General features: G+C 40.8%; 1 protein-coding gene across 1 annotated transcript in view; it reads right to left on the reverse strand.

Moving 5' to 3' along the window:
* Positions 1 to 25,756, reverse strand: part of LOC113166035 (neural-cadherin-like) — a 73,913-nt gene that overhangs the window by 45,638 nt on the left and 2,519 nt on the right. Inside the window, exons 2-5 of the mRNA XM_026365952.1 lie at positions 5,589 to 5,786; positions 2,692 to 2,917; positions 1,496 to 1,700; positions 185 to 296 (exon numbers count right to left, since the gene is read on the reverse strand). Coding sequence (XP_026221737.1) covers positions 185 to 296; positions 1,496 to 1,700; positions 2,692 to 2,917; positions 5,589 to 5,786 — 741 coding nt within the window. The remainder of the gene's footprint in view (positions 1 to 184; positions 297 to 1,495; positions 1,701 to 2,691; positions 2,918 to 5,588; positions 5,787 to 25,756) is intronic.

The raw sequence follows: 25,756 nt of genomic DNA on the forward strand, positions 1-25,756 counted from the left end.
CAGCAACACTGGGAGCATTATGGATGTATAAGCAAAACAATGACTCGAGGTCTGAACTGCAATTTTGGCTTCCTCACAAAATACATCTGTTGTTTTCCTGTGAAAAAAGTGACTTTTTGATAGCTTCTCTCCCTACTTCAAAAAGAAACAGATGGATGTGAAATACGGGGTCAGGGAGTCTCACCCTGTAGCAGAGACGTTGCCGTGGTTACAGTCTCAGGGACTCCATCCACACTGTAGATGGACTGGAGGAACTCTGGGACACAATCGTTCTCATCCGTTATCAACACCTGAACCTGATTAGGACCAGCAAGAGGAGAGGAGAGGAGAGGAGAGGAGAGGAGAGGAGAGGAGAGGAGAGGAGAGGAGAGGAGAGGAGAGGAGAGACAAAATCAGTGTAGAAGTATACAAAATTAGCCTCTCTTTGATAACTCTCAAATGCAGGAGACAACCATACAGTATGAAATTCCCAGTACAGGAAGCTGACCTCAAAACTTAATCTAAATTGCATTTTATAGTTTCTCAAGTTGCCAGTTCAACACATCCTTTATCTTCCACTTCATGATTTTCCTGAGTCAAAAATAGAAACGTTCTGAGCATGTGTGTGCCTCACTGTGTGTTTTCAACAAAGGCCCTTAGCCGCCCTGCGCCCTACAAGCTCCATGTCACCACTGTGTGTAAAGTGTGAAGTGACAGCTGAGTAATAGTCCTGAAATAGCTGGGATAGGTTTTCCCAGTCTCCATCTCGTACTCCACAACATGCAGCTGAGCAGAAGGAGATTTTGCCTGCTAAATCTGTGGCATGAAGTGAGCGCCTGACATGATAATTAGGTAACAAAATCTTGGAATTAATAATTTAAATGATACTGAATTCATGAATAGTTTATGGAGAAATATTCGTTTGTAGATTAAGTTTGGGGATTTTGAGTTCTTACGCCAAGTGAATCACAGTGTGTTCTATATTTTACACAGTTCATTTTCAGATCACACTCTTTAAAAAAAAAAAAAAAGGCACTTACTGAGCCTCAGAAACAAAAGCGTGAAACAAACCGTAGAAAAATAACAAAAAAAAAAAAAAAAAACACTTGGGCCACACAGTTCACTTGTTAACATTTCAAAATTGTTCAACCATGGCAGTGCTGTAGACAAACACAAACTCAGCTTTTCTCCTTTGTGGTTATCTCCAAGCGGTCTGATGTCAATAGGTCGGCGTTGAGATCAGGTCATTGCTGTTAATGCAGCCTCAATCGGCCGATATGAGCCATAATATTTAGGTGAAAACTGGTCTGCCTAAAAGTCCAGTGGGAGAGCACAAGGCAGCAAATCTCAGCAATGATATATTTCAGTTTAATTCAGCAGTAAAAGTAAGTGCTTGTGTGACAGATGCAATAATAAAACATCACAGTAGACGTCAAGTTTGGGATTAGTTGACCTGAGTGCATGAACTCCTACATGACTCATGTTTGCCTGTGTATCGCTCTCTAATTAAACCCACCTCTGTGGCGGTGCTGAGGCTGCCGGGCTCCTCGCTGGCGCGCACCATCAACAGGTAGCGTCGCTGGTCACTCTCATAATCCAGTGTCCTGGTTAGACTAATCTCCCCTGTCTCCTGCCTTATGTTGAAAAGGCTACTGGGATTAATCAGCAGGCTGTAGCTGATTGGCTGCCTCTGGAAGGAAATGGCAAACACCACCAGGAAGCTGTAGAATAAAGAGAGAGTTATTAAAAGAAAAGGAAAAACAGTATTTACTGTTCGATTTGAGCTGCACACATGTTGAATTAAAATCGAAATCCTCTTTGCCCACATCAGCATTGTGGTGTAATGCAATCAATTACTGTATGGTCCATTGACTATGTGCATAACCGCGGTCAATCAGTACTTGTCACTTCTGTGTAATAATGTAATACTATTATGCAGATATCAATGTTTGTTTTTTATGGTTAAGGGAGTTTGTGTTCTCTAATGGTGTGTGATGATGATGATGCGTCAATTTATGCTTGAGTGCGCTGGTGTGACAAAATTAATATTCATCAACACAGGTCTTCACAGGTAGTGTTTGTAAATCTACACCCTGGACAAGTGTGTCTTTTTATGCATGCCCACATTAGTTGATGTAGCATTTGTTTTTGCTGAGATGCACTGTTTGTGTTTGGATTTCAGTTTTTTTATTGTTACACTGTGTCATATTTGCATAACTCTCCTTGTGTGTGTACTTTAGGGAATAAGTGAATAACATGCATGCATGTGTCCTAGTGTTTTTTTTACAGATATGAGATAACACCTGATAACACCTTTTCAATACTATTGTATTTGTTGCACTGTACTTTATGATATGGTATGCTTATTCTGTAATCAGGCAATTATACCTATTGAGGAAATAATAGAGAATCTGACAGTGTTTGGTTATAGCTGCATTAGAGTAGACATTTGAATAAAAGAAAAGACTTCAGATAGATATTACATGAATGTAATTTCTACTCATACAGCCACACAATGTTAGAAATACAAACAAAATCTATACTCGCTGGCTACTTTATTAGGCACACCTGTGGATTGCATTAGATTGTACAGGTGTATCTAATAAAATGGCCAGTGAGTGTATATGTAGTGATGTTTTGCATGCATCGCACGGCCCTACTTTTTTCCTGCATATGTATTTCTGAGTGGAAGTCAAGACATGCACTACTCACGCTTGTCCTTCAGGCGTGTTCTCAGGTATGGAGATGGTGTAGCTAGTGTTGGTGAACTGCGGCGCTCTGGCTCCTGCTACCACAGAGAGCATGGCAGGGGCACTTCTGCTGCCCAGGCCATCAAGGGCCACCACGCTTAACAAGTACTCTCTGTCCCTCTGAAGCACTAGCCCTGTGGTCACCACCTGGCCTGTCTTCTTGTCCACTGCAAAGCAGCCGTCACCGCCTACAGGGGGGAATAGAATGATATTATATTCTCACACTGAAAATCCTGGTTTGAATACAAATTCAAAAACCAAAATGGGTTTGTTAAGTCAAGGGCCACAACACATAAAGACTCACATGGACATAGGAACTCTCAAACACACTGGGCGAGTTTAAACAAAATGTTCAGTTTTGTGCCACAAGGCAACAGCTTTTATTCAGAAGATACAGTAATAGTTTTTGCTACAATCAGAGTGTCTTGATAGTTTGATCAATTTTCACCCAGCTGTTATCATTCTAATACAGACTTTGATATAACACTAAATGGCTTAAGACATTTAAAGCAGCTACTGCATATTAAAAATGACACTTTAATTGCTATGCAGGCAGAATGATAGACCTTCAACAGTGACTTAAAGCTGAATTTACATTTCTTCCTTTTGGCAGATGCTTTTGTCCAAAGGGACATACAAATTAGGTACAATCTTAGCCCCAGCAGATCAAGGAGAAGGAGGAGAATAAGTGACTTAAAGGTTAGGTCCATATTTCACCCAATAAGTGTAGTACTGTATATGTAGTAGTTGAGGTGAAATATCTTTTGGGCGTATATAATTTTATTTTACAAGCAAATGGACAAATATTTAATTTTTAAGATTATATGTCTAAAGCTACCTGTTTTATTTTGAGGTTGGACATCCCAAGTGCTGGAAAAATAGGGATGTAGTCTCCCTGGTGTTATACAGTATAGCGATACAACAGGAATAAGTAACATGCTCAGAGAAAGTTAGTTGTTCATCAGTCATGATGGCCAGATTTCCAGAGAAGACAAGGCACAACAACAGGATACTACAAATGTGCTGAACTCAAAAAGTGGCAGATCTCCCAATGAGTGCAGACTTGGAGAGCGCAAGTTTAATGTGGCGTATTCGTTTTTCTATTTTAAGATATACAGCTACAAGTGAGGTTGCCTGGTGAGAATAACAAAATAGCTGGGCATCATCAGCATAGTGTAGTAGTGGTAAGAGAAATGTGAGCATATAACTGGATATAGAAAATCCAGAGAAGCTGGGGCTGTTGTGTACAGAATAATATAAATATATATACATGTGCTTTAAACTATAAAACATTTTTACTTAATGCAAAAAGCTTGTAGAAAAAGGAAGGTCATATGTGTAAGGATTATTCACTTAACTATTCAGACAAGACAGGAAGGATTGTATTGTGCCTTTGAACTCTATGACTGTGACCTCCAACAAAGTCCTCTTTGTAATAATCCTCCTTTTATATGAAGTGTCTATCATAAACCATCTGAAACGTATAAACTGTGCACAATGTGGTTAACTGTCAGACACAAGATTTACTTTTGAACGCGGTACAGTTATATACAATACTGTTACTTTTGATACTCCATCTTACAGGACTTTAGGAGCTTTTCGTGGAATAAAGTAAATTTACTGTACATGTGAGTTCAAATGAGACCATAATATTTAGGAGTTATATGAAGCCAATTTTACGAGTTTCTGTTGTGCAACCATTGAAGGACATGTCTGCTGGCACGCGTCTTAATCATGATCATAATCAGAATATCTTTATCGTCATTGCACCATGAACAACAAAATTCAAAATGCAGAGAATAAAACACAGTTTTATAAAACTATAAAGTCAAAAAACTATAGTTACTATAATTATAAATAGTGATTTACTTGAATTTAAACAATACAGGGTTCTGAAAGAGTTTTGTAAATGTTTAATAAGAAAGGAAATGCACTTTACACTTTTGTTTGACACTAACTTTGCTTTATAAGAATACTCCACAGGGCACTTTTAAATAAAAGATCAAAATAAATTTTCCACTTCTAAAAAAAAATTGGGTCAGACCGACTGACCTGGTTCATCAAAAGGGTAACTATTCTCATCCTCTTAAAAGTTGAGCAGAATACGGGGGTTGTTTAATGCATTGGAAATCTTGAAATTGGGTCTTGATTACTTTAAATGGAAACTATTTAGTCTGTGCCTGAGTTCCTGGTATGGTCACATAGACTATAGGTACCTTGAGGTAACTGTGGTTTAACTCACATCAGGGAGCTGTGGGATGGACTGATGCAAGTCAGAGGGAAGTCTTTAGTGTTTTGTAAAACCCCAGTGGCAAGATTAGCACAGCCCCGCCATCTCTGACATGCCAACAAACCTCTATCCCCTCAACCACCAGGGGGTCTACTACTCTGGCAGACTTCCTACAGCCCACTGTAAGTGTTTCTGTGTGTGTGTGTGTATGTTTGCATGATTCTGTGTGTGTATGAAAAAGAGAGAAGCAGACAGATAGACAAGAGTGCACGATAAGTGCATAAACAAACGTGTGAAAGCCTCTGGCTGTGTGAGTGATGGTGTGTATGTGTGTGTGTAGGACAGAGAGAGAGGAGGACAGGGAGACAGAGGCAGAGAGAGACAGGGTGACAGAGAGACAGAGAAACTAATGGACACCTAAACAGTGTATGAATGCATGAATGAATGTGTGAATGCCTGTGGCTGTCTGTCTGAGCAAATGTGCTGGTGTCCGACTAGTTGTGTTTATTTCCGAGGCTTTATAGCCTGTCAACCTATTTTAACAGCACAACCTATTTTAATACCGCTTCCTTCCTATACACCTAGTGTGCGTAGTGTGTGTGTGTGTGTATGAACAGCAGGAAGCTTACCGTCTGACAAAAAGTATTCCACCTCTCCGCTTTTGCCCTCATCCCCATCGTGAGCTTGGAGCTGGTAGACAAACGTTCCCGCCGGGGCCTCGGGGGACACTACAGCCAGGTATGGGTACGGCTTCATATTCCACTCAGGAACGTTGTCGTTGACATCAGTGATCTTCAGCTTCACCTTGTTCAGGTACCAGTCTTGGCCTGGGGGATAGTGCAGAGATAGTGACGGAGCTGTGGTTACTGAAAGTGACAGCTGTCATGTAAGTATGTGTGTAGAGAAGAGACAAGCAGCCAGGGAATCTGAAGCAACGCCAAGCTGCGAGTCAACTAAGGGTAAAGGTATGTAAGACATAAATCTTCTCAGGTAGATGGGTAAAAACGTAAAGCAATCTCAGGGATTCTACAGTGTAAGTGATATCAATACAGTCTTGATTCCACTCGAGTTGTGGTCAAAGCCAATCTATAATGTGTCAATTTCACCACTATCTTTCCACTTCTTTGGGCCGTGCAATAGCTACTGGGTTTGGGAGATTGTTGTAAGTGGATGTCAAGAGGGCTGTTTGGGCCCATGGTGGATGTGATGTCATCCATCCATTCAGCCCATCAGGGCTTGCAGCCAGGCTTCGAGACACCCACGTTCCCATGAGAAAAAGTCTCAGCCACAGTCTCATCTACCAAGTGTGCGTAAAGCTACCTTGATCTTCCCTAAGGGGGCCTACGGATGAGGCCTCATGGCTGCAGGCATTCTGTCGCCTGCACACTGCCTCACTGGAGTGAATAAGAAGATTCCAGGAATCCAATTACTAACTCGCTCACCCTGAGCCGGGGCAGACAGCAAGAGTGCACAGTAGTGCCCAAGGAGACATAAGGCGTGTAAGTGCGTTGCTGTCTTTATGACAGGAGCATAACGCGCCTTTTGCTGGAACTGATAGTAGCGGATCATTATCCACATTAAGTGCCATGACACAATCTGGAAACAATGTGCACAAAAAACTCCTGACACTGTCACAGGCCCAATCTAGGGCAGCTTCTTGTGCAGAATATATTCCTGCAAAGTAGAGCAAGTAACAGAATTGTGCGCTAAGACACTATTTCCACAAATATTGGCTGTGATCTTGTGTCAACGTGGCATGAAGGAATGTCAGAAGAGCTGCCAACCAGTTCAGCAGGCTGCGATCCACAGAGGCCATCTGCCTCACCCCAGAGAAGAAGAGCCCCCTGCCAGGACAAACACACACACACACACACAAACACATGCACGGACTGATATGAACACGAGCACAAAGATCTGAGACGCAGGCAAGTTATCCCACTGCACCCCAGACACTTGATTGCACACTTGACGTAGTTGACGTCAACATGTCTTCTTCTGTCTTTCTGTTTCTTTTACACACACAAGACACACGCCAGCGCACAGTAACGCAGAGAGGGGAGCTACCTAAGGGCTAAAAGTAACTATAGATTTCAAATCCCATTACGGTAAGGTATCCTGCGTGTGACCCCAGGCTATATATGTACTTTTTAATCCAAGACAAAAGCAGCAGGAGTTTGCGATGCATCCTTTCACTACCCGAGGGCTAACTCAACAGATGTTCTGTAAAAAACAGTTCTACTTTGCTGGTTTCCCTAATATTCAGCAACATAATGTCTCTCTAAAGTCGATTATAGCTGATAATGGAAAACTATACATTAGTAATGAACAATACATGCGTACAGCAAATGGTATAAAGTCTTCAAACTGTATGAAATGCTGTAATAAATCTCTTGCAGCACCTTGTGTTCGCTCAAATGAACTGGAATGCAGACAACAGATGCTGAGATCACAATTTCTATTTCTTTTTTAACTGGTTTATACTTAAGATGCATATTGATGGAAAATACAAAGTCTTGCATTCCAGACTGGCTCTGGAGTGTTCACAACTGAAACACAATAGCTATAAAGTGTGTGACAGCTCCTAAAAGGATTGTTAGAAGGATAATAACACAGGGAGGAAGAAGCTAGGAGAGAGAATTAATCTAGCTTTCTGCTCAGGCTTTAAAGTTGCTCTGCGGAGAGCAAAGTTCTGACTCGGATCTGACGATATTTCGTTTTGGATAAATAGCCACTGTATCGTGGGGGCAGAGAAACTAATCAATGTTAAGATGCTATCTCCTAAAATGTCGACAGCAGCAGTTTATGCAGTTTAAGCCAGCTCATCCTGCTCTGCAAGACGGAACAATCCTTTCGTGATGAATAATGAGAAAGGATAAAGATTCTATTGCAAAGTAGAGGGGTTTAAAAGGCACTTAATCAAAAAGAAATCAGAGCTCCAGCACTTAACATTTGGTTGATTATCAAATCTTTGCGGGGTGTGGTGCAAGACACATTCCCTGCCTCCTGCTTGTTGGTGTCTTTCCCAGCCATGTCTCTGTGGTAATGGTGGTGATGATTTTACAAGGCTCCATCTAATTAGCTTGTTACATAGAGACTAATCAGAGCCAAGGCAGATAATTAGAGCCTATCAGCTCTGGAATGATAATGAAGAATGTACTAATGTGCGTGTGCATGTTTGTGAGGTGAGAGGCCGCTTGCGTGCGCTGGCAAGCGAGAGTGCGCCCGGCGTGTTCTGAGGCTGCAAGCGTGCACGGTTTCTCTCAGATGCGGTGACTTAAGTAGAGAGCAGCTGCGGGAGAAGCTCCACGAGCGCCAGACTGACACAACTTGCCTCACCTGACCGAGACAAAAGGAGAGATCAGATAACTGGGCAAGGCAGAAGCTCACAGGTTCCACTGGGTGAAAAGTTAAATATGCTTTCTGTGCTGTGTGTGATGAAAAGCTGGTCTATACTCTATGCTACAATCCCGTAAGGATAAGAGCATCTGCCGGATGACTAACATAATAATGTGTCATAAAAAGGTGGATGACAGGGGTGCACTGTGTGGTTGGCCAAGGCTCAGTGAGTACAATGAGTGTGGTGCATTTGCATGTGTGCATGTGCGTGTGTGCCAGTTGTGCATGAGTGTGTGTTCTATATCACTGCAAGCCATTCTGTTGATGTTTCCTGCTGTTAATCCTCTCCTTGGGTAGTTGCTATATAAAGCTGCTAAGTGGCTCGAGAAAAAAAAAAAAAAAGTTGTCTCAAGTGCTTCTGTGCACATATACACTGCCCACAGTACAAGGACACTCGCGTGTGTGTGTGTGTGTGTGTGGGAAGGGGATGAGAGGAAAGGAAGTGAAGGAGAGAGGCACAGATACGGAAACGCAAATATCTACAGAGGGAGGGAGAGAGACAGAGAGGTGGAAGAGGCAGGCAGCGTGGAAAAGAGAGTATTGTGTGATGCTTAGCAGAGAACGTGAAATAACATTACAGACACAAGAGCGCAAGGGAAGCACGGCAAACAGCGTAGCACATCAGTCGATGCGTCGAGTATTCGTGTTTGGAAAGAAAACATACAGTAGCAGAATGCAGACCACAAGAGGAGACAATTAAGATCATAGAACACACAGTATAATTAATAACACTGGGTTTTTCTTATGGATCCCTTGTTCCTCCCACATCTTCTGAGGAAGGAAATTAAGATACAAATATTTCTGTGTGGAATTAAACAAATTGTGTCTGCAAGCATAAATCTCAATGGCCCGTGTGAGACATGGAATTTCAGGGGTGCTTTTTTTTTTTGCTGCAAGTGAATGGAAAGTGAAAATCAGCTCAATGGGGGTGTAATAAGGTACATTAGCCAAATGTTTGCAGTGTTAAAGAGGCTCTATTCTAAGCCGCCCACCCCACATCTCTGTGCTTAAATCAGAGTGTGAAGCCGTCAGCAGGAGATCAACATGCTAAGAGCACTGGGAGCAAAAATCTATTAACTCAAGGATCCAAACACCACGCACCTTGGATTCTCCGGAGGCTCAGAATGGCTGACACACTAACCATGCAAACACACAAGCTGGCATTTTCAGCCCAGAACAATTACAAATGGTGGATGTTTTTAAGTTCTGCACAATTTTTCACATCAAATCTGCACCGCTGCACAGAATTCACTTTAAAATATTCAATGAAGTCGTTTTTTTGTTGGTTGCTTGTAACAGCTACGGTATATCTGTAAAAGCATATAGCTGCGCGTAATACACACTTTAAAAAAGACAGATAGGAAGGCGTGACCACACACATTACAGAGGAGCCATTTGAGTCCGTCATCTTAGCATGCAGCCATTTCAGCCACCAAACATTGCTTGTTTTAATTTTTTATGTATTAGATAGAACAATTTTCAAAATGGATTCCAACACATGAGAAAAACCTAAATGTTCAACACTTTATCTTTTCATATGAGAAGCCTCAGTCTGCTCAGTTAGAAATTTTAGTTCCTCAGTTCAATCCAACTCTGGATTCTCTGAACAGAAATATTTCCTTTCACACAGACTGTTTAAGTGCCATGAACTTCAATCTCACCTGAAGACCACCCCACCTCCACTGTGCTAGTGACTCACCAACTACTGTACCTCCACAGCAGTGAGATATCAAAATGCAGGGAGATGTAGATAATCCATGTATAGATGACTGTGTGACTCATGATTCCACAAGAAGCAAAGCCTCCAATTGGCAACAGGGAGCCAAGAAGGGAACAGAGAATAAGCAGCGCTGATTTCTGTTGTACATCTACAATAAGCCCTAAACTCTGGTCTTCACACTATGGTATTTACAGAATTAACTGTTTTTTGCAAAAGTATGCTTAAACCCCGTATGACCCAGTATGGTTAGGATGGCTATTTCCCAACAGAGCGTGGACAGCAGCAGCCTCTTTTTCTGGTGGGCTCCTATTTCTTTGTGGTTCAGACGAAGGAATTACAAAACTCATTCAATCCCTTTTGTTTTATTGCTTTGAGCAGAGAAAAATGTGCCCTATTCACTTCTATTCACTCACATGAAAGAGGATTTAGAGAGGAGCGAGTGTTGAATGGAGATACTATGCTGGTACTGAACAGGCTGAAGAGAAAGAAAATAAAAGTTACATTTAGTTGAAATAGTTGAAATTCCCTTTAAAACAACTCCGACCTATGATTTACTATTTTGCTTCACTTGTCAAAATGTTGACATGTTAAATAGTTAAAGTATATTCACTTCTGCCGCACGCTTTCATATCTGTGAGATATTTCCCATCATTTTTCCCACACATTCAATAGTTAATGCAACAACTTTGCTCTGTGTTGAATCACAACCGTCAATCAATTAATGAAAATAGCTAGTCGTGAAAAAACATGTTTGTTATTGGCTCAAACAGTTGACCAATGATTTGAAATCAATAACTGCCAGTGCCTGGGTGTTGTTTTTTAACTGCAGAGCTACAGCACCGTATTATCCCCCCCACTACCCCACCCCCACCTCCACCTCCTCCCACATCTTAGCTTACAGTTCTCCACGAGACAAGGCCAGACAAGCAGCTACAACAACTTGGAGCATGTGCATTATTGTCTTCTCTCATCCTCCATAACTCCAGGGTCCCAGTAAGATTGTGCACTGCATGCACTGCTCACACACACACACACACACACACACACACACAGTTACCCTACCCCATACGTGCAGGAACTTTGAGTTCAGGCAAAAGTGATGTTAAAGAAAAAAATGCGTTAAAGAAAAATCCTGGGGGCACCCTTGCGGTTTAAGGCTGATGCTGTATAACTGCAGCGTTCCTTTGACTCCAACTAGGCACCTTTACCGCTTGTCATCCTTCTCCCCGTCTCTCAGTTTCATGACTGTCTCTAGTGTCAAATATCGACTGGATCCAAAACAAAACACTGTAAAAAAAATATATAAAAATAAATAAATCTTATGACTTTGAAACACTGACCCCTTGTTGATTTGAAAGGTTGCTTTAAATAGTTTGTACCATACAGCTTTAGCTCCATTCTGACACTGAGTGTTTCTGTTGATGCATTTGAAGTTAAATGGGTCTTTACAGTGAATAGATGGTCAAAGCAGACATTTGGACTTGTCAAAGAGGAAATGCAAGTAAATAATAACAATTATGATGGTTCCATTTCAACACTCCCAATAAGCCCTGAAACGGATTCACTTACAGTAAATGTAATTACATCATTATTCATTTTTTATTTTCTTGTTGTGTCAAGCCAAAAATGTCAATGCTGTGACAAGAGTCTACTGTGTGAAAATTACGATGTAGCATTTGCATTCTGAACAAAACACGCATTAGAACAAGCACTGCTTTACTTACTACCAACACAGAGATTGTGTGATATTAAGCTTCTAAGTTGTGACTTGCTGCAGCAACATGCTAACCAGACATCATTTGAACATGAACTGACAGAAGGAAAAGCAAAAAATACATTCATGACGGAAATGTTAGTCACTTTGAAAGTGACTCATCAAACCCCTGCTAGCCATAAAGATGAGGATACAAATTTGCTCAACTGGGGTAATCAAAATGTCATATCTGAACTGAAAAACAAAAAAAAAACTTCCTTTTTGTGTTGAAACTTTTCAGGTTTTAGCTCAGCATCCCTCAGCCAAATTATTATAGCACAGACAGCTACTAAGAGTGTAAACAAATGATGTATCAATTTGAGGTTGAAAAGCTAAATGTAAGCGAATTAAAAATCAGAAAATTGGAAATATCTAATAACGTATATCTATATTAAAATTAGTCTATTTTACAAGCACTGAATTATTATCATATAAAATCATTAAATCAATCTCAAAGCACTGAAATTGTGCTTAGGTTAAAAAATAAAAAAATAATTAATAAAACATATGATATTACTCATCCAATGTTTGTTGTAATAAATGACTATACTGTATGATTCTGTAGGGGTGTCTATGCAAAATAATACATGCAATCCAGTCCATCAATGGTGTCAGTCTAGGAGTCATGGAGCCCTACAGTACCTGTATCTAATCTATGTACAGGTTGAAAATGAGTTTCGACAGGCAGAAATCTTCAAGAAGTATGACTGAATCATCTGAATTGATCAGAAACTCTACCAACCCCCTTCTGATAGTTTAAGGGTATTTTGTGCTGTGAGGCAGGCAATCTTATATTCTGCACCTGTGAGATAAAAATTTCATACCATCTCCTAAAAATCTGTTTACGTTTCTGATGTACAATCTTCAAATAGTTATTTATTTAAAGGGGCGAGATGACTTTCAAGTCAATAGCTGTCAATTGAGGCAGTTCCAATTTCCATCCCACCAAAATGCTTGGCTTGATTTTAAAAGGAAAATGAGTCATCCTGTCTTGGATCTTTTTAGTCATGTTGTTATATTCGTCACACAGCAAAGTCCAACACACAAAGGAGTCAGTGCCATGAGAATATCCATGGTTACTTTTGTTGTTATGGTTGATTTTTTTGTTGACAGGATTCAAATATAATATTTTTTTTATTGGTAAAAAAAAGTGCTGAATGATTTAATGCCTGAAGTTTTATTTGCTCTCTTAGAAATTAAACTCTTTCTCGCCCTCTTTTTCGCGTCCTTCGTACGACACTATTGATTCTTTGATTCCAGATCATCAATATAAGGCTGAAAAAGGCCTGATTAGGTCTGAAAGCCTACAATGGGACTAATTGTTTTTTTCACAAATACTTATTCACTGAATTCCCTCCAAGGAAAACACACTTCTAACCTTCACACCAGCTCCCAAACAAAGGTCTTTTCTTCAAACCCACAGTATAAGCAAGCCCCCTTTGCTTTTACACGAGTGATCACATTTCCCTTGACACACAAACTTCAAGGTACAAACATTAGGCTTAAATTCTGCTTTGTCACTCAACGCCCCTGACATTTGCCTAAAGGTTACTTTAGCACCTCATCCCACGTTTGCCATGGCCACACACTGCAATAAAGAGAGATGATTAATCACACAGCTGGCAGCATCTTCCATACGAGAGCTGTCATTTCCACTCACGGACGAGCAGCTAAATGTTTTAAAATAAAATCTAATTTTATATTTGAGGGTGTCATATTTCTCAGAACAATTCCTTAATGGTCCTTGACTTTGCAAACCACATAAAAAATAAAATAAAATAAAAATCACATGTGTGTGTGGCAGCAGTTATTGCACTCTCCTGGTATGCCCCTTTCTACTTAAAATAAAAATCATTTGCATCACCGGAGGAAAACTTCAAGAGTGTTGATCGACCAAGCATATATTAGTTTTATCTCACACTTATCAGAACAGGTGCATGAAGAAAGATGGAAAGGAAATGCTCTCAGAAACCAGCAAAACCACAGAGAATTACTTCTTGATTACTGTTATACATTTAGCTCCTGGTTAAAGATATAAGATATTTAACTGTAAAACTCATGGACTAATATTATTGCTTGCTTTAGACAGAGGTGGATGAAACCCTATTTTATTCTTCTAGTTGAGTAAATGTACCCACACTTCCATGTAAAACAATGCTCTGTTAGAAAAAAGGCCTTGCTAGACAAACAAACTCTGTCTGTCATACATCATTATTAGCTCATGATTAGTGATACATGACTGTGTACGCGGCGTTCGATGCTGTAGCCAGACTGATTTGAAGATTCTGACTCAGAGAGATGTCCATCAAATTACTGAAAGTAGAAACAGGCTGTGTGTACTTTATGTACTCTTATGTTCTGCCTTTCATTGCTTTATTATTTACTGAGTAGTTGAATGCAGTGTTCTCCACCCAGAGGAAATGTAAAAGGATTTTTTCACAGGTAGATGCGCCATGTGTCCAGAAAAACTGTGCACTCCATCTTAACTGATGATACACAGTTGACTCTATAGTGAACACAAAACTAAGATTTATTACACTGTTTTATTGCAATTAATACAGATGTATTGTCAGATTATAATTTTCATTCTGTTAAACTAGGCACGTTGCATTGTGGGATCGCTGGCGGAAAATAAAAAACACTAAATGTACCCTGTTGTCTGATATTAGACATACATTGTTTTTTAAAACAACTCAAGGGTGTGAATGGGTTCTTTTTGCAGAGAAAAGAATTATTATCTAACTTGTACTAGACAAGTATGAAGATAGCAGTAGCCACTTACGAACAGTCAGTCACGACGGTGGAAATGCTCGCTTTCAGATGGAGCCTTGGTCCATTATTCACTTACATTTAGCTCTGTTTTTTTATTTTTACCAACTCCTCAGGGGGAAAATCTGTCTCTTTATCTGCCAAATTCTCCTCTGTGTTTGGTGTACACAGGGGTCTTCACTGAAAACACCTGCCTGTCTTAACTGACAATGACTAAAACAGCAGTGAGAATGAACCACAATGGTAAATGTAGGGACTGAACTGTTCAATAAGTGCTTAGTTGCAGCTTAAACTCGCTCCATGAGTGGATGTATGTGTTTGTTACATTATGTAGAGTGTGATGGTGTCAGGATTTTCATCCCAGTTCATCCACAGAATGCTTATGGACATTAGCTTGAGCCTGGAAGCAATAAAGAAAGCAAAATAGATAATTTGCTTTCCAACAGATCATATATTTTCTCATTTAAACATACCCTAGCTTTTTAGACAACAAGTTAGTCATCTGTGGTCCATCGTCCAACATGTAGCTGAGTTTGATTTGGTTTATGATGTTGTAAAACGCTGGCAGCTTCAGTAGGACGTTAATACTATAGGCTAACATCTCCTTGAACCACAATGACTCATTTTTTGTTCCTACACCTGTTGAGGATATAAAGCTTTTGAAAAGCTGTGTTTTCCACAGCCTTTGTGCTAAGACAACAACACACATCCCTGAATTCAGCATGCCTATCCTTGATGATATGATATGGGTATATATGCATATACATGTACAGTATGTAGCCTACATGTGTTGACATTCTTATTTGCCCAAATAAGAACATGTGGATATTAATTTCCCCACAGTGTAAATCAGTGTATAACTGATTTAAGTCAGATAATAAAATTGCTGCCAAACAAACAATATTAGCAAAAACTACGCTTTCACATCAAGAACCACACAACAAAGGAGTTACAAACATTTCCGCAAATGCTAAATACCTCTAAATACTCATGTCTGCAGCTACCATGGCTCATTGTTCCCAACAAATCAATATTAGTCCTACAGCAGAACGAGGCCAGTAACAGGTTGACTGTTGCATGCAGGATAATACAATTCTCCGCTGTTAAAAAGAAGACATGTTGATGTTTCCACTTCTTAAGGCAAGTGACTTCAAAGTTTCAAGTCCCTGATTAAAAAAATGCTTGATCGCCTTTAGTCTCTTATCTTGGCTTTGAAACAGTCTAAACAACACAGCGTTATCAGAAGGTATTCTGCAAGATTACTGAGGACCCAGAGTTAAAAGCTCTGTAACAAAGGCTGGAGACGGCCCATTTGTTGTGTAAGAATAAGATCTTAAAGCTTAAGAATTGATTGTAAGGCAACATAAGTAGCTAAAATGGGCATTGAGCTACAGCAGCTCTCTGTTCTGTGAAGGTCTGTGTGTTTTCTTGGAGTTTTTTTATGGGCAGGTAAAAAACAAACAAAAAAACACACAAACAATTGGAGCTTTGTGGGTGGAAATTTCAAAATGAAATTAAAGTGACTCCTGGTGATTGACAGCGTGTGGGATTCCTTTATTCTTCTCAAATTAAACTAGGGTGAAATAACCGTACAGGCAGGTATTAGCTTTCATTTACATAAGCACTACATTAGCAGTCAAGTATTGTACCTTCGCAACTATCTGTGATATCCTGCATGATTAGTGTGTGAAGTGTGCTTTCTGTTCTCAAATTCCTGATGTCCCTGCTATACAAAACAGGCATCTTAAGTAGAAAAATGATGCACTTGGATAAGCATATTTGAAGCATACGAGGCACTCGTCCGTCTTCTCACTCACCAACCCGCTACACCACAACAGGACACATGCGCGCCCTATCACACAGCAAACGCCAGTCTTTTGGAAAGGCGACAAGGAGAGTTAATCTAAGTGACATTGCAAGATGAAATATTCCAGTCCAATCTCTTAGTAAGAGGATCTAACGTACAGATATAAATTGTTGTTTGGCCTCTCGCTCCCCTTCCTCGCGCCTCTTTCTAGGGTTTTCGTTTTCCCTGCCAACGGCAGAGAACATGTGGTGTGTACAGCCTCTCATTTGTGTGTATTGAAGTTTTATTGAACAGTGTGCATGCGTGGATGTGATGTTCAGTGTGTTGTTTGTTACTAATGTAAAACAGTAGCTGTGCACACGTGTTTTCAGTCGACAGAAGATGATGGTTCTCTGCATCCCTAAAGCTCACTTGTTGCCTGGGGTTAAGGCGAAAATGTAAGACATTCCACGAAACCCAGTGTCTCTCCAAAAATAAAGTATTCTTGAAGAAGCAGCGTTGGGTTTGTCCGGTTCGATTAGATTCAGTTCGATTCAATTCGATTTTAGAAGAGGAAATAAGAGTTGATACCACATTGCTCTTTTCCATTCAAGCCAAAGGTGTATTGTTCATACCAGAGCCTTTCATTTGGTCATTAGTCTCTATCAGCGCCCGTCTGTTAGTGTTAGTGTGGGTGTGTGTGTCAGAGAGCTATCTTTCTCCCTTTTCCTGGTTTGATGATAGCAAGGTAATTTCAGCTTTATGATGGTAAGACTCTAATGACGAGGATGGGAGAGATGAGAGCATGTGAGGGCAGGGATAAAAAAAAAAAAAAAGGGTTTCTGACTGTGTACATACAAAAGCACAGGATATGTTTTTTCTCTCCCTGTCGCTCTTTGTGTACACGCATGCGTGTAAGCGTGCCCACATTCGTGGATACAAGTGGAATGGGATCCAACTCCTGCCGCTGTCCCCATCACTGAATGGGCTGTAAATGGAGAGTAATGAGGGAGTACTTTCATGGCAGATGTGCCCTTTCTGCCACTGTGTTTTTTACCCTGAGACACTAAAACTGACCCAAGCAGGGGACCAGCAGGCAAGCAGCCACCCCATTCTCCGATTAAGCTCTGCATGCGCTTTGGGAATTTGAATGGCTTGTTTGCTAAGTTTGCCCCACACTGTTGTGCCCCAGGAAGTAAGAGTAACTATCATTCGCCATAGCACCTAGAGTCACATTAAATGACAAAAGCCCTGGCAGTGTAAGCTGCGCCCAAAAATCTGTTAGAGGGCCATCTTCTTCACTGGACTGTGAAATTATTTTAGCTCTCTGCTCATTATAGGATTTTAAAATGCATTATAGTTAGGGCTTTTATGGTGTGCCGCGGCATTAATTCAATTTGCCCCATTCACGCTTTCTTATTATCACGCTCAGTTCAAGCTACAGGGGGAGGAAGCTGCTGAGCAGTGCTCCTTGGCCTTATCTCTAAAGGATATAAACTACACTACCCAGCTCAATCAGAGCCAGCCCGGACTGCTCCATCCATTCATCCACTTTTGCTCTGTCTCCCCCTCTCCTCTTCTCCAAATGCTGCTTCCCGTGGCGACCTCCATCTCTCTTTCCATCCTACATCCTTCTCCTCATTTCCTTCTGAGTTGGTGATTGATGTGGGTTGTCCACAGAGCCCTTTCGATATCCTTCCATAGAAACACATATATAGGCAAACAGACACAGCCCATGCACGGCTGGAGATGCCAACAAACACAAACACATACCAGGGCCAGGCAGAAGCAACAGAGGGAGCCACGCAGGTTTAATGGGAAAACAAGCCACAGTGTGTGGGTGAGACAACATTAATCTATCACTGAAACCAGAACCTGGGTCTGTATTTGTTTAGCACACCAGAGAGGGAGGCATTCGGGGAACACCCTATCACTATCTGTTGTTGTCCAACGGAAGAATAATGCCTTAGAATGCAAATGTATTCCCACAGAAGTATGGCAGATTAGTATGGAGCACCAGTGTGAGGATGGAGTCGAGCACAGAGAGTGTTCCTCCAATGCAAATGCTGCCCGCTCGCATAAATTTACACTGACAAAACACACATTGACATAGTTCGGCCATTGTCTGCACTGCACCGCACACACACACACACACACACACACACACAAAACACACTACACAAGCAGATGCATTAAACTGTAACGCAGCATGTGACTGCAGTTTGGCTTATTGGTGATGGGGGAAGAGGAAGAGAGGATGAGGATAAAGACCTCATTTAGATATCTAATCCAGTGAGCAGTCTGTCCTGTGTGGACCATCATCTCCCGTCATTAGCAGCAGGCCGGCAAGATTAAACAAGATCAATGTTTATCACCCACTGCGTTCAAGAGAAACCAAGTGTTAAACTCCCCAACCTCATCACGGTTTATTGCTAAAGCTGCTATCACTGCAACGTTAAGATCCGAAATCTATGATTATATTTAACATATGTAGTAAAAAGCAATATTAATCAACTTTAATGCCCCAAATCTGATCAACATGATCTCATATTAATGTTTTAGAAAGTACAGCTCCATCAGTAGGATTTAGTGTAAATATATGGTGATCTCACACTCAATCCAAATTCAAGCTGAGTGACATATTTGTAACTTTGCAGGCACAATTATTCCAGGCGCTAACCAAACGTTTAGGGAAAGATCCTCCATTTAGTGTTTGACAGACATGGCCATTTCTCAGTCAGAGATATCCATCAAAACCAAGTTAACACACTCACACAATTAATTATTAAAAATGACTCGCTTAAATAGCAGCTGTGGTGTTGGGGCAGAAAGGGCAGCAGTAATTATGAGTCAATAATAATGAAAATGAGAAATGCAAAGCTGTGGACAGAGGCTCGTCTACAAATTCGGTATGCGGTTCACGCGCTAAAGGACAAGAAAAACTTTCAGTTCTCACTTTTCAATGCACTACTTTCTTTCATTTCCTTTGTTTAAAAAAGGGTTATGAGGGCTGCAGGAAACTCTGATCTCTCGGTTCCGTGTATTGATCCTGAATGTGTGGCAGTGGTCCGTGGCTGTGTGTTTCCAAGCAAGGTCGGCACTACTAACAACACAGCAGCATCCCTATCCCATCCTTCTCAGCACATCATAAGACTGTGGAGACCATATGGTGTGATTAGTCCGCAGAATTAAGCCCTACACTTTCGAGGCAGAGAGACAGAGATAAAAAGACAGAAAGAAAGCCATACATGGCGACTGAGACACAGACACAAACTGGTAGCTGGAAAACAAAAACAAAAAAAAAAAAACATTCACACACATGCTCCACATGCACATGAGCCAAGCTTGGAACAGACATAATAGAAATGCCCAAATACAGATGGGATGAACGTAACAAAAGCATACAAGAGACCGTCAATCCAGATCACAAGACAAGCAGGAACAAAACCGTCCTTTTGTACGTCCTCCTTTGTGCTGTTTAGATCCTCTGTTTGCATATGTCTATATATATATATATCTGCTGCTCTCTTACACAAAAACACACCCAAACTCAAATTTCAACATGTTTCCCATGTTATTTCCAGATGCTCATCAGCCACTGTAATCACCCAAACTCTGGCTGTTGTAGTCGGAGACTATCTCTCTGTTTCCTAGAATTAATTATTATTAAATAACTGAACCACGAGCGGCACATCATCTTCAAACACATTCTCTAATCTGAGCTCCATTTGCCCTCTACGTAGCCTTTTTGATCACAAGTCAAACTAGAATTTAGTAAAAGTCCTTTTTTCTTCATTCCACCATCTTTTTTTTTTTTTTTTTGCATGGCAGTCATTTTCATCTTTTCAACAAAAGCTGCACTCTTGCTGTGCAAATTGGTCTTGCGCAATTACTGCAATTTCTACAATTTCTGCACTTTACTCCAAAGCAAAGTTCATGGCATGTCAAAATATCTCACTAGGCAACTTGGCCAACCATGAGATCTTTTTTCCTGCATTAAAAATCTCCTTGTTCACAGTTCAGTCAGCAAAGCTTTCAAAGCTGTCTGTGTCCTGTGTGTTTATCAGTGCCTTCTTGGGCCACCGAGAGTGAAGCCGCAACCATTCTTATGCTCAGTTAATTGGACCTCTGGGTACAAAAGGTTGAGAAATTCAAGACCAAATAGATAAATAAGCACAACCACTGAATTCCCACAACATATCCAGGCACTAGCTCCAATTTTCCCTTGCTCAGTCTAGCCTACAGACTGGCTTGTCTGAAAGGCTAATTCATTAGAGTGCTTCAGGACCGCTCTATCAGCCAATGGACTCAATCACACACCTACCTCTCTGTGAGTTTGTAAACTATCAGCAACAGTCTGTCACAGTCTATTCTGCGACATATAAATTGTTGTTTAAAGTGATGTTTTGTGACTGGGAGCAAAACAGCTCCTGGTTAATCAATAGCACAAAATCAATTCTGCTCTCACTGGGGAAATGCCACAGAGAGGCTATCCAGCATGCAAAGGTGGAGCAGAAAGAAAAGTTTCAGATGGATGGGGGGGTGGGAAAGTGGCAGGTGTGCAAAGGACAAAGCATTCCAAACGTAGGTAATCACAGCAAACGCAACAGCAGGAAATTTAATTATGTCAACAAAACAGTGAAACTCGAACACGTGCCTCCCACTAAGCTGGTGTCAGTGCATCACGGATTAGATTTAATAAAACAAAACCTTCTCCACTGGTGATAAGCTCCTTGTACAATGTACGAGCCGTGTTCATTTATCACACAAGCAGACACCAGGCTGCACAGAGGAATTCTGGGAAACTCTGCAGTTGGAGGTCAGCGAGACATTTACCTGACAGTGCCTGCCTCCGTGCAATGTCTGGAGTTGACAATGTCTGTGGTAATGGGCATCAATAATGCAGACCCTTGGCCAGATAAAAACTCCCTGTCGCCATGACTGTCCTCACAGCACTATGCCAAATGCAGCACTCACATCTTCCACTGCACCTCACACAAGACACTTGGGTAATTTACAGTATGTGGGTCAAGTGTTGATGTTTCTGCTGTAATGAGGTGCTGTATACACAGCCGAGTAAACAGAATGACAGATCCACACATTCTCACTCATACTTCAACTCCGTAATTATGTTTTTTTTTTTTTTTTGGCAAATTAAGTGAACTTATACAGAATACACAAACAAATATCTTCCTTCCCACTCACTCCTTCTTGTTCTGGTAATGGGAAAGCAGTGATGTGATATCAGCGCCAATAATGACACGATAAAGCGGATTATTGGTCAGAGTAAGTGCAATTTCTGCAATTGACACTATTATGTTGTTATGATGTTTTTTCTGCTATCAGTTCTATTTGTTAAGTCAACTCTGTTTTTTTTTTTTTTGTGCCACAACAGTGTCTGGCGACTGCAGCATGCGTTCTTAACAACACAGGTTTATATTCAAGGGGAAAAAGCTGCCTCAGAGATGCACAGCCTGTTATCATGGGGGGACATTTTTCCCCCCCCATGATGAATTTCCCAGTTTATCAACGTATCATACTGTCCTACTGGATGATGTCGGGGTTACTGTCCAGTAGCTGAAGCTCAGTAGAAGTTAGGTGCAATCGAAAAAAAAAAAAAAGACAGCTCGGATCAATACTCATGATCGGCAAGCACCCTGAGTTACAGTATCTGAATTGATATTGAGAGAGAAGAATCGGATGGTTACGTCCCAATGTGCTGGATGACGCGCGCTATTCTGCTTTCAATCTTTCTTGTTTTCTGCCTTCATTCCAAAGGGCAGGTCATACATTTTTATCATCTTCCCTCCATTTGCCCCCCAACAGTCTTCAGACAAATACTTGCGCAGACTGCCCTTTACACAGCTGTATGGTGCTATATTTCTTCCCACCCCCTTGTGACCTGTAGACATCCACTCTGCACTACAGGCTAGAGTACACGCACACCTTATTCCCCTCCTGCCACCCCTATAGTTTCTCACTTTTGCCCTCTAACCATCTAACAATTATGCTTCAGCTGGCTGACCTCTCATCAGCAGTCTACTACTCCATACCTCTGATCTAGCTGCCCTTTACTTATCTCAGTAAAGCTTAGCAGGGAAAAAATATTTCACACGCAGACATGCATTAATGCATTCCTCCCATCTTTGACTAACTTCATCCTTCCCTGTCTTTTTTCATTCCTCCTCAGGTTTCTTACCTTTGCCTCACTTAACCCTCTGGATCTTAAAGCCACACTCTGTGACCACACCGATTATCCTGACCATTCTGTGCCCCTGATAGTAGTGTCTCATATCCATTTTAAATATCTCTTCTTCACGTACAAGAGAGACACTGTCTGTCTTCTTCTTGTTCTCGTTCTCTCAATCCAATCTTTAAAAGCTGTGGCAAACACTCCACCCACCTCCGTGCCATCAGATACATATTAGGACTCTAGAGAAGAGGGGACTGCGGGGATGTTGCATAGAAGCATCAATGTGATATCTGTGAGACCACAGAGCAGAAATCAAAATGCTGCAGCATGTTACAGTTTCTTAGCATGTAGTCAGAAGCAACACATTTGAAAATCTGCCATGGGGAATCTGGATATTGAAAGGAAAAAAATGCTTAACACATGCACAGACTTCAACAAGGATGGGATGGAAAAGTAAAAACACATGCATGCACGCATGCTCACTATCACGCAGAAGATAAAGCTTAATCACCACAGGCACATTTTTTACTAAATTGAATAAATGCAGACAGCTTTTCGTTAAATTGTTTTCTACTTAAGCTAACAGCCCCACAGTCACAAATTACAAACAAAAATGAGATCGGGTCTCTTCTCAATTCATTTCACATCACAAGGGGAATATGCAAACATAGTGTGGGGGAAAAAAAAATGAGTAGGAAAGGGGAAATTGGATTAAAGACAGCATGAGGCAAGATGCTGACTACAAGACAGAGTAAGGAAGAGAGAGGAGTATCGGGAGAGAGAGCAGAAGAAGGTTGCCTGACAAAACAGGCTGGGAAGAGGTGATTAGCACAAGCTGAATACCATCCTGCCCACAGATACCTAAAAGACAGAGAGAAACCACTCCGATATCAATTCACAAAGGGCTGCACCACGTGCTCAATACTCCTTCTAACCCGCCAAATAACATTAACAGATTCTTACTCGGGTGCAGAGAAAAGGATTCTTTGAGTGGGACAACCAAGAGCGAAAAATTCCCCACCTATACAAATCTAAACTGACGTCCTCTGTGGGCCAGTGAAAATCCTTTACAGGAAGCAATTCAGAGGTCCCTCACTCCCTCTCCTCAAAACAACACCACATAACCAGTTTCTGTGAGTCATGAGTCATGGCCTACTTCCATTGCTTTTTACCTTTTTTTTTTCTTATACTGCTGGTTTGATACACAGAGGCTATGTCAGAAAAATATCACTTCGTTGTTTTCTCTGGGGATTTCTGGTGTACTGAATATAGTTTGGAAGGTAAATATTTCTCCAACATTACCAGGGGATCTAGTCAAGGAGAAGGGAGGAATGCTTTCACAGGGTCCTGAGCAAGAACAGACTCCTTAGATAAACAAGGTGAGACGACTGTGTGCTAAATCTGATGCAGGAACAGTGTCAAAGCTTGTCAGGGGTCCTAAAATTATGTACATGCAGTAAAGTCCTAATTAGATCCCAATCTCCCCACATGCCTTATTATGATCTCAGTGTAGATACTGCTATGTAAAAATAATCTTTCCTACATTGTGATGAAGAGTTACACAACCTAATTTCCTCATCAAACTGAACAAAATATTGGATAGAGAAGAACCGAAAGAAATGAGGTGAAATCTTTATTTAGTGTTTGCAAAACAAAAAGTAATTCCTAACTTTTGGGTTGAAATTAAAAAGCAAGGAGAGTAATGCATCACAGTGGTACAATGTCAGAATGTAATATAGGAATATAACTACAGAAATTAGTAAGAGCAGAGACGAATAAACCCAAACTGGTTAAATAATCGAATGGATAACGCTGAGCAGTGATATGTGACAGTATGTTGCATAATTACATTAAGGATCAATTTCTATTTTAATGCTGAAATTCGCAACAGTAACTAATGAAATCAGCAGCAGCAGATATAAGAGTTATGGTAAATTATGGTGTGTGCATAGTGAATGTTGGCCTATGTGTTTGGATCAAACATGGTGCATTTCCTTTGTCTAAACTGTCCGAACTACTGTTGCTCAACAGCACTATAGTAAAATATCTTATTGACACATACAAATTAGGATTTTATTATTCCACATTTACCACATAAAAAAAAATAAACCTTTACAAACATTGTCTACAAGAGACTGCAAAGACGGTATTCAAACATGTCACGTCTTGGAGTCATGGGGGGAGAACAGAGGATTTCTTTCAGGTAAGTATGTCAATGAGGATGGACCCCATGCTGAGAGTAATCCAAGACTGCTGTTCCTTCTCCCCCTTATCTGCAGTGTGCCAAAATAATTTATCTGAGATATCTGAGTGTCAAACTAGACTTTTTAATCTCCATTTTGAACAGCACAAATAACAGCTTCTCTGATGGCTCTAATCATAACGCTGTACCCATAGCAAATATATTAACATGAGAAAGCCTTGCAACAGCGTGATAGCCACTGCAGCCCTGCATTAATCAGTTAATGAACATTTTCACTGCACACTTAGTGCATTTACTAGTTAATAGGCACATGTGACTTCTCTTCCACATAGACTGTAATGAATATGAACATATCCTTGAAAACATGTAGGAGAGCAAACCTTGAGTTGTGCAGAAAACTGATGTGTAATTACACATTCACATGTAAGCTGGAAGTCGTGGCTGTATAGTAATAGTGCTAATAGCAGTTCAGTATGCACAGTGCAAGTATGGGTAGCAGCAATATTAGTGTAGTAGAAGAAGACGATCTGAAGCCAGACTTTTATCAGCAAATGGTAACTCAGTGTTAAAATGAAAGTGACAGACCCATTGAGCAGACAGTGCCGACGAAATGAAAGGAAATTCAAAAGGTGTACAGTGATGCTGCAATAAGAACAACCTGTACTATTACAAAGGGACAGGAAGTACTGTACCTTTGTAACTATCTCTGCTACTGGTTTTTGCTTTGTCATGCTGTCACACTGGATTGTGCTTGAGCACGCCTATTATTTTGTCCACCCCGTGTTTGTGAATAATGTAGTAAATACTTTCAAGCCTAGCTCTGCATGCTGCTGACTTGAGTGTTCTTTGAACTGCTGGTAGACAGTTGCCTGGCAGTGGTTTCTGTTTGACATTCAGCAGGTGACTGTCAGCACCACGGACAGCTCTGTGCTACAGAGAGTTCACCGTGGTAAAATAAGGAAAGACGTGGCAACACA

Source organism: Anabas testudineus, chromosome 6, assembly GCF_900324465.2.
Source record: "Anabas testudineus chromosome 6, fAnaTes1.2, whole genome shotgun sequence".
NCBI lineage: Eukaryota > Metazoa > Chordata > Actinopteri > Anabantiformes > Anabantidae > Anabas > Anabas testudineus.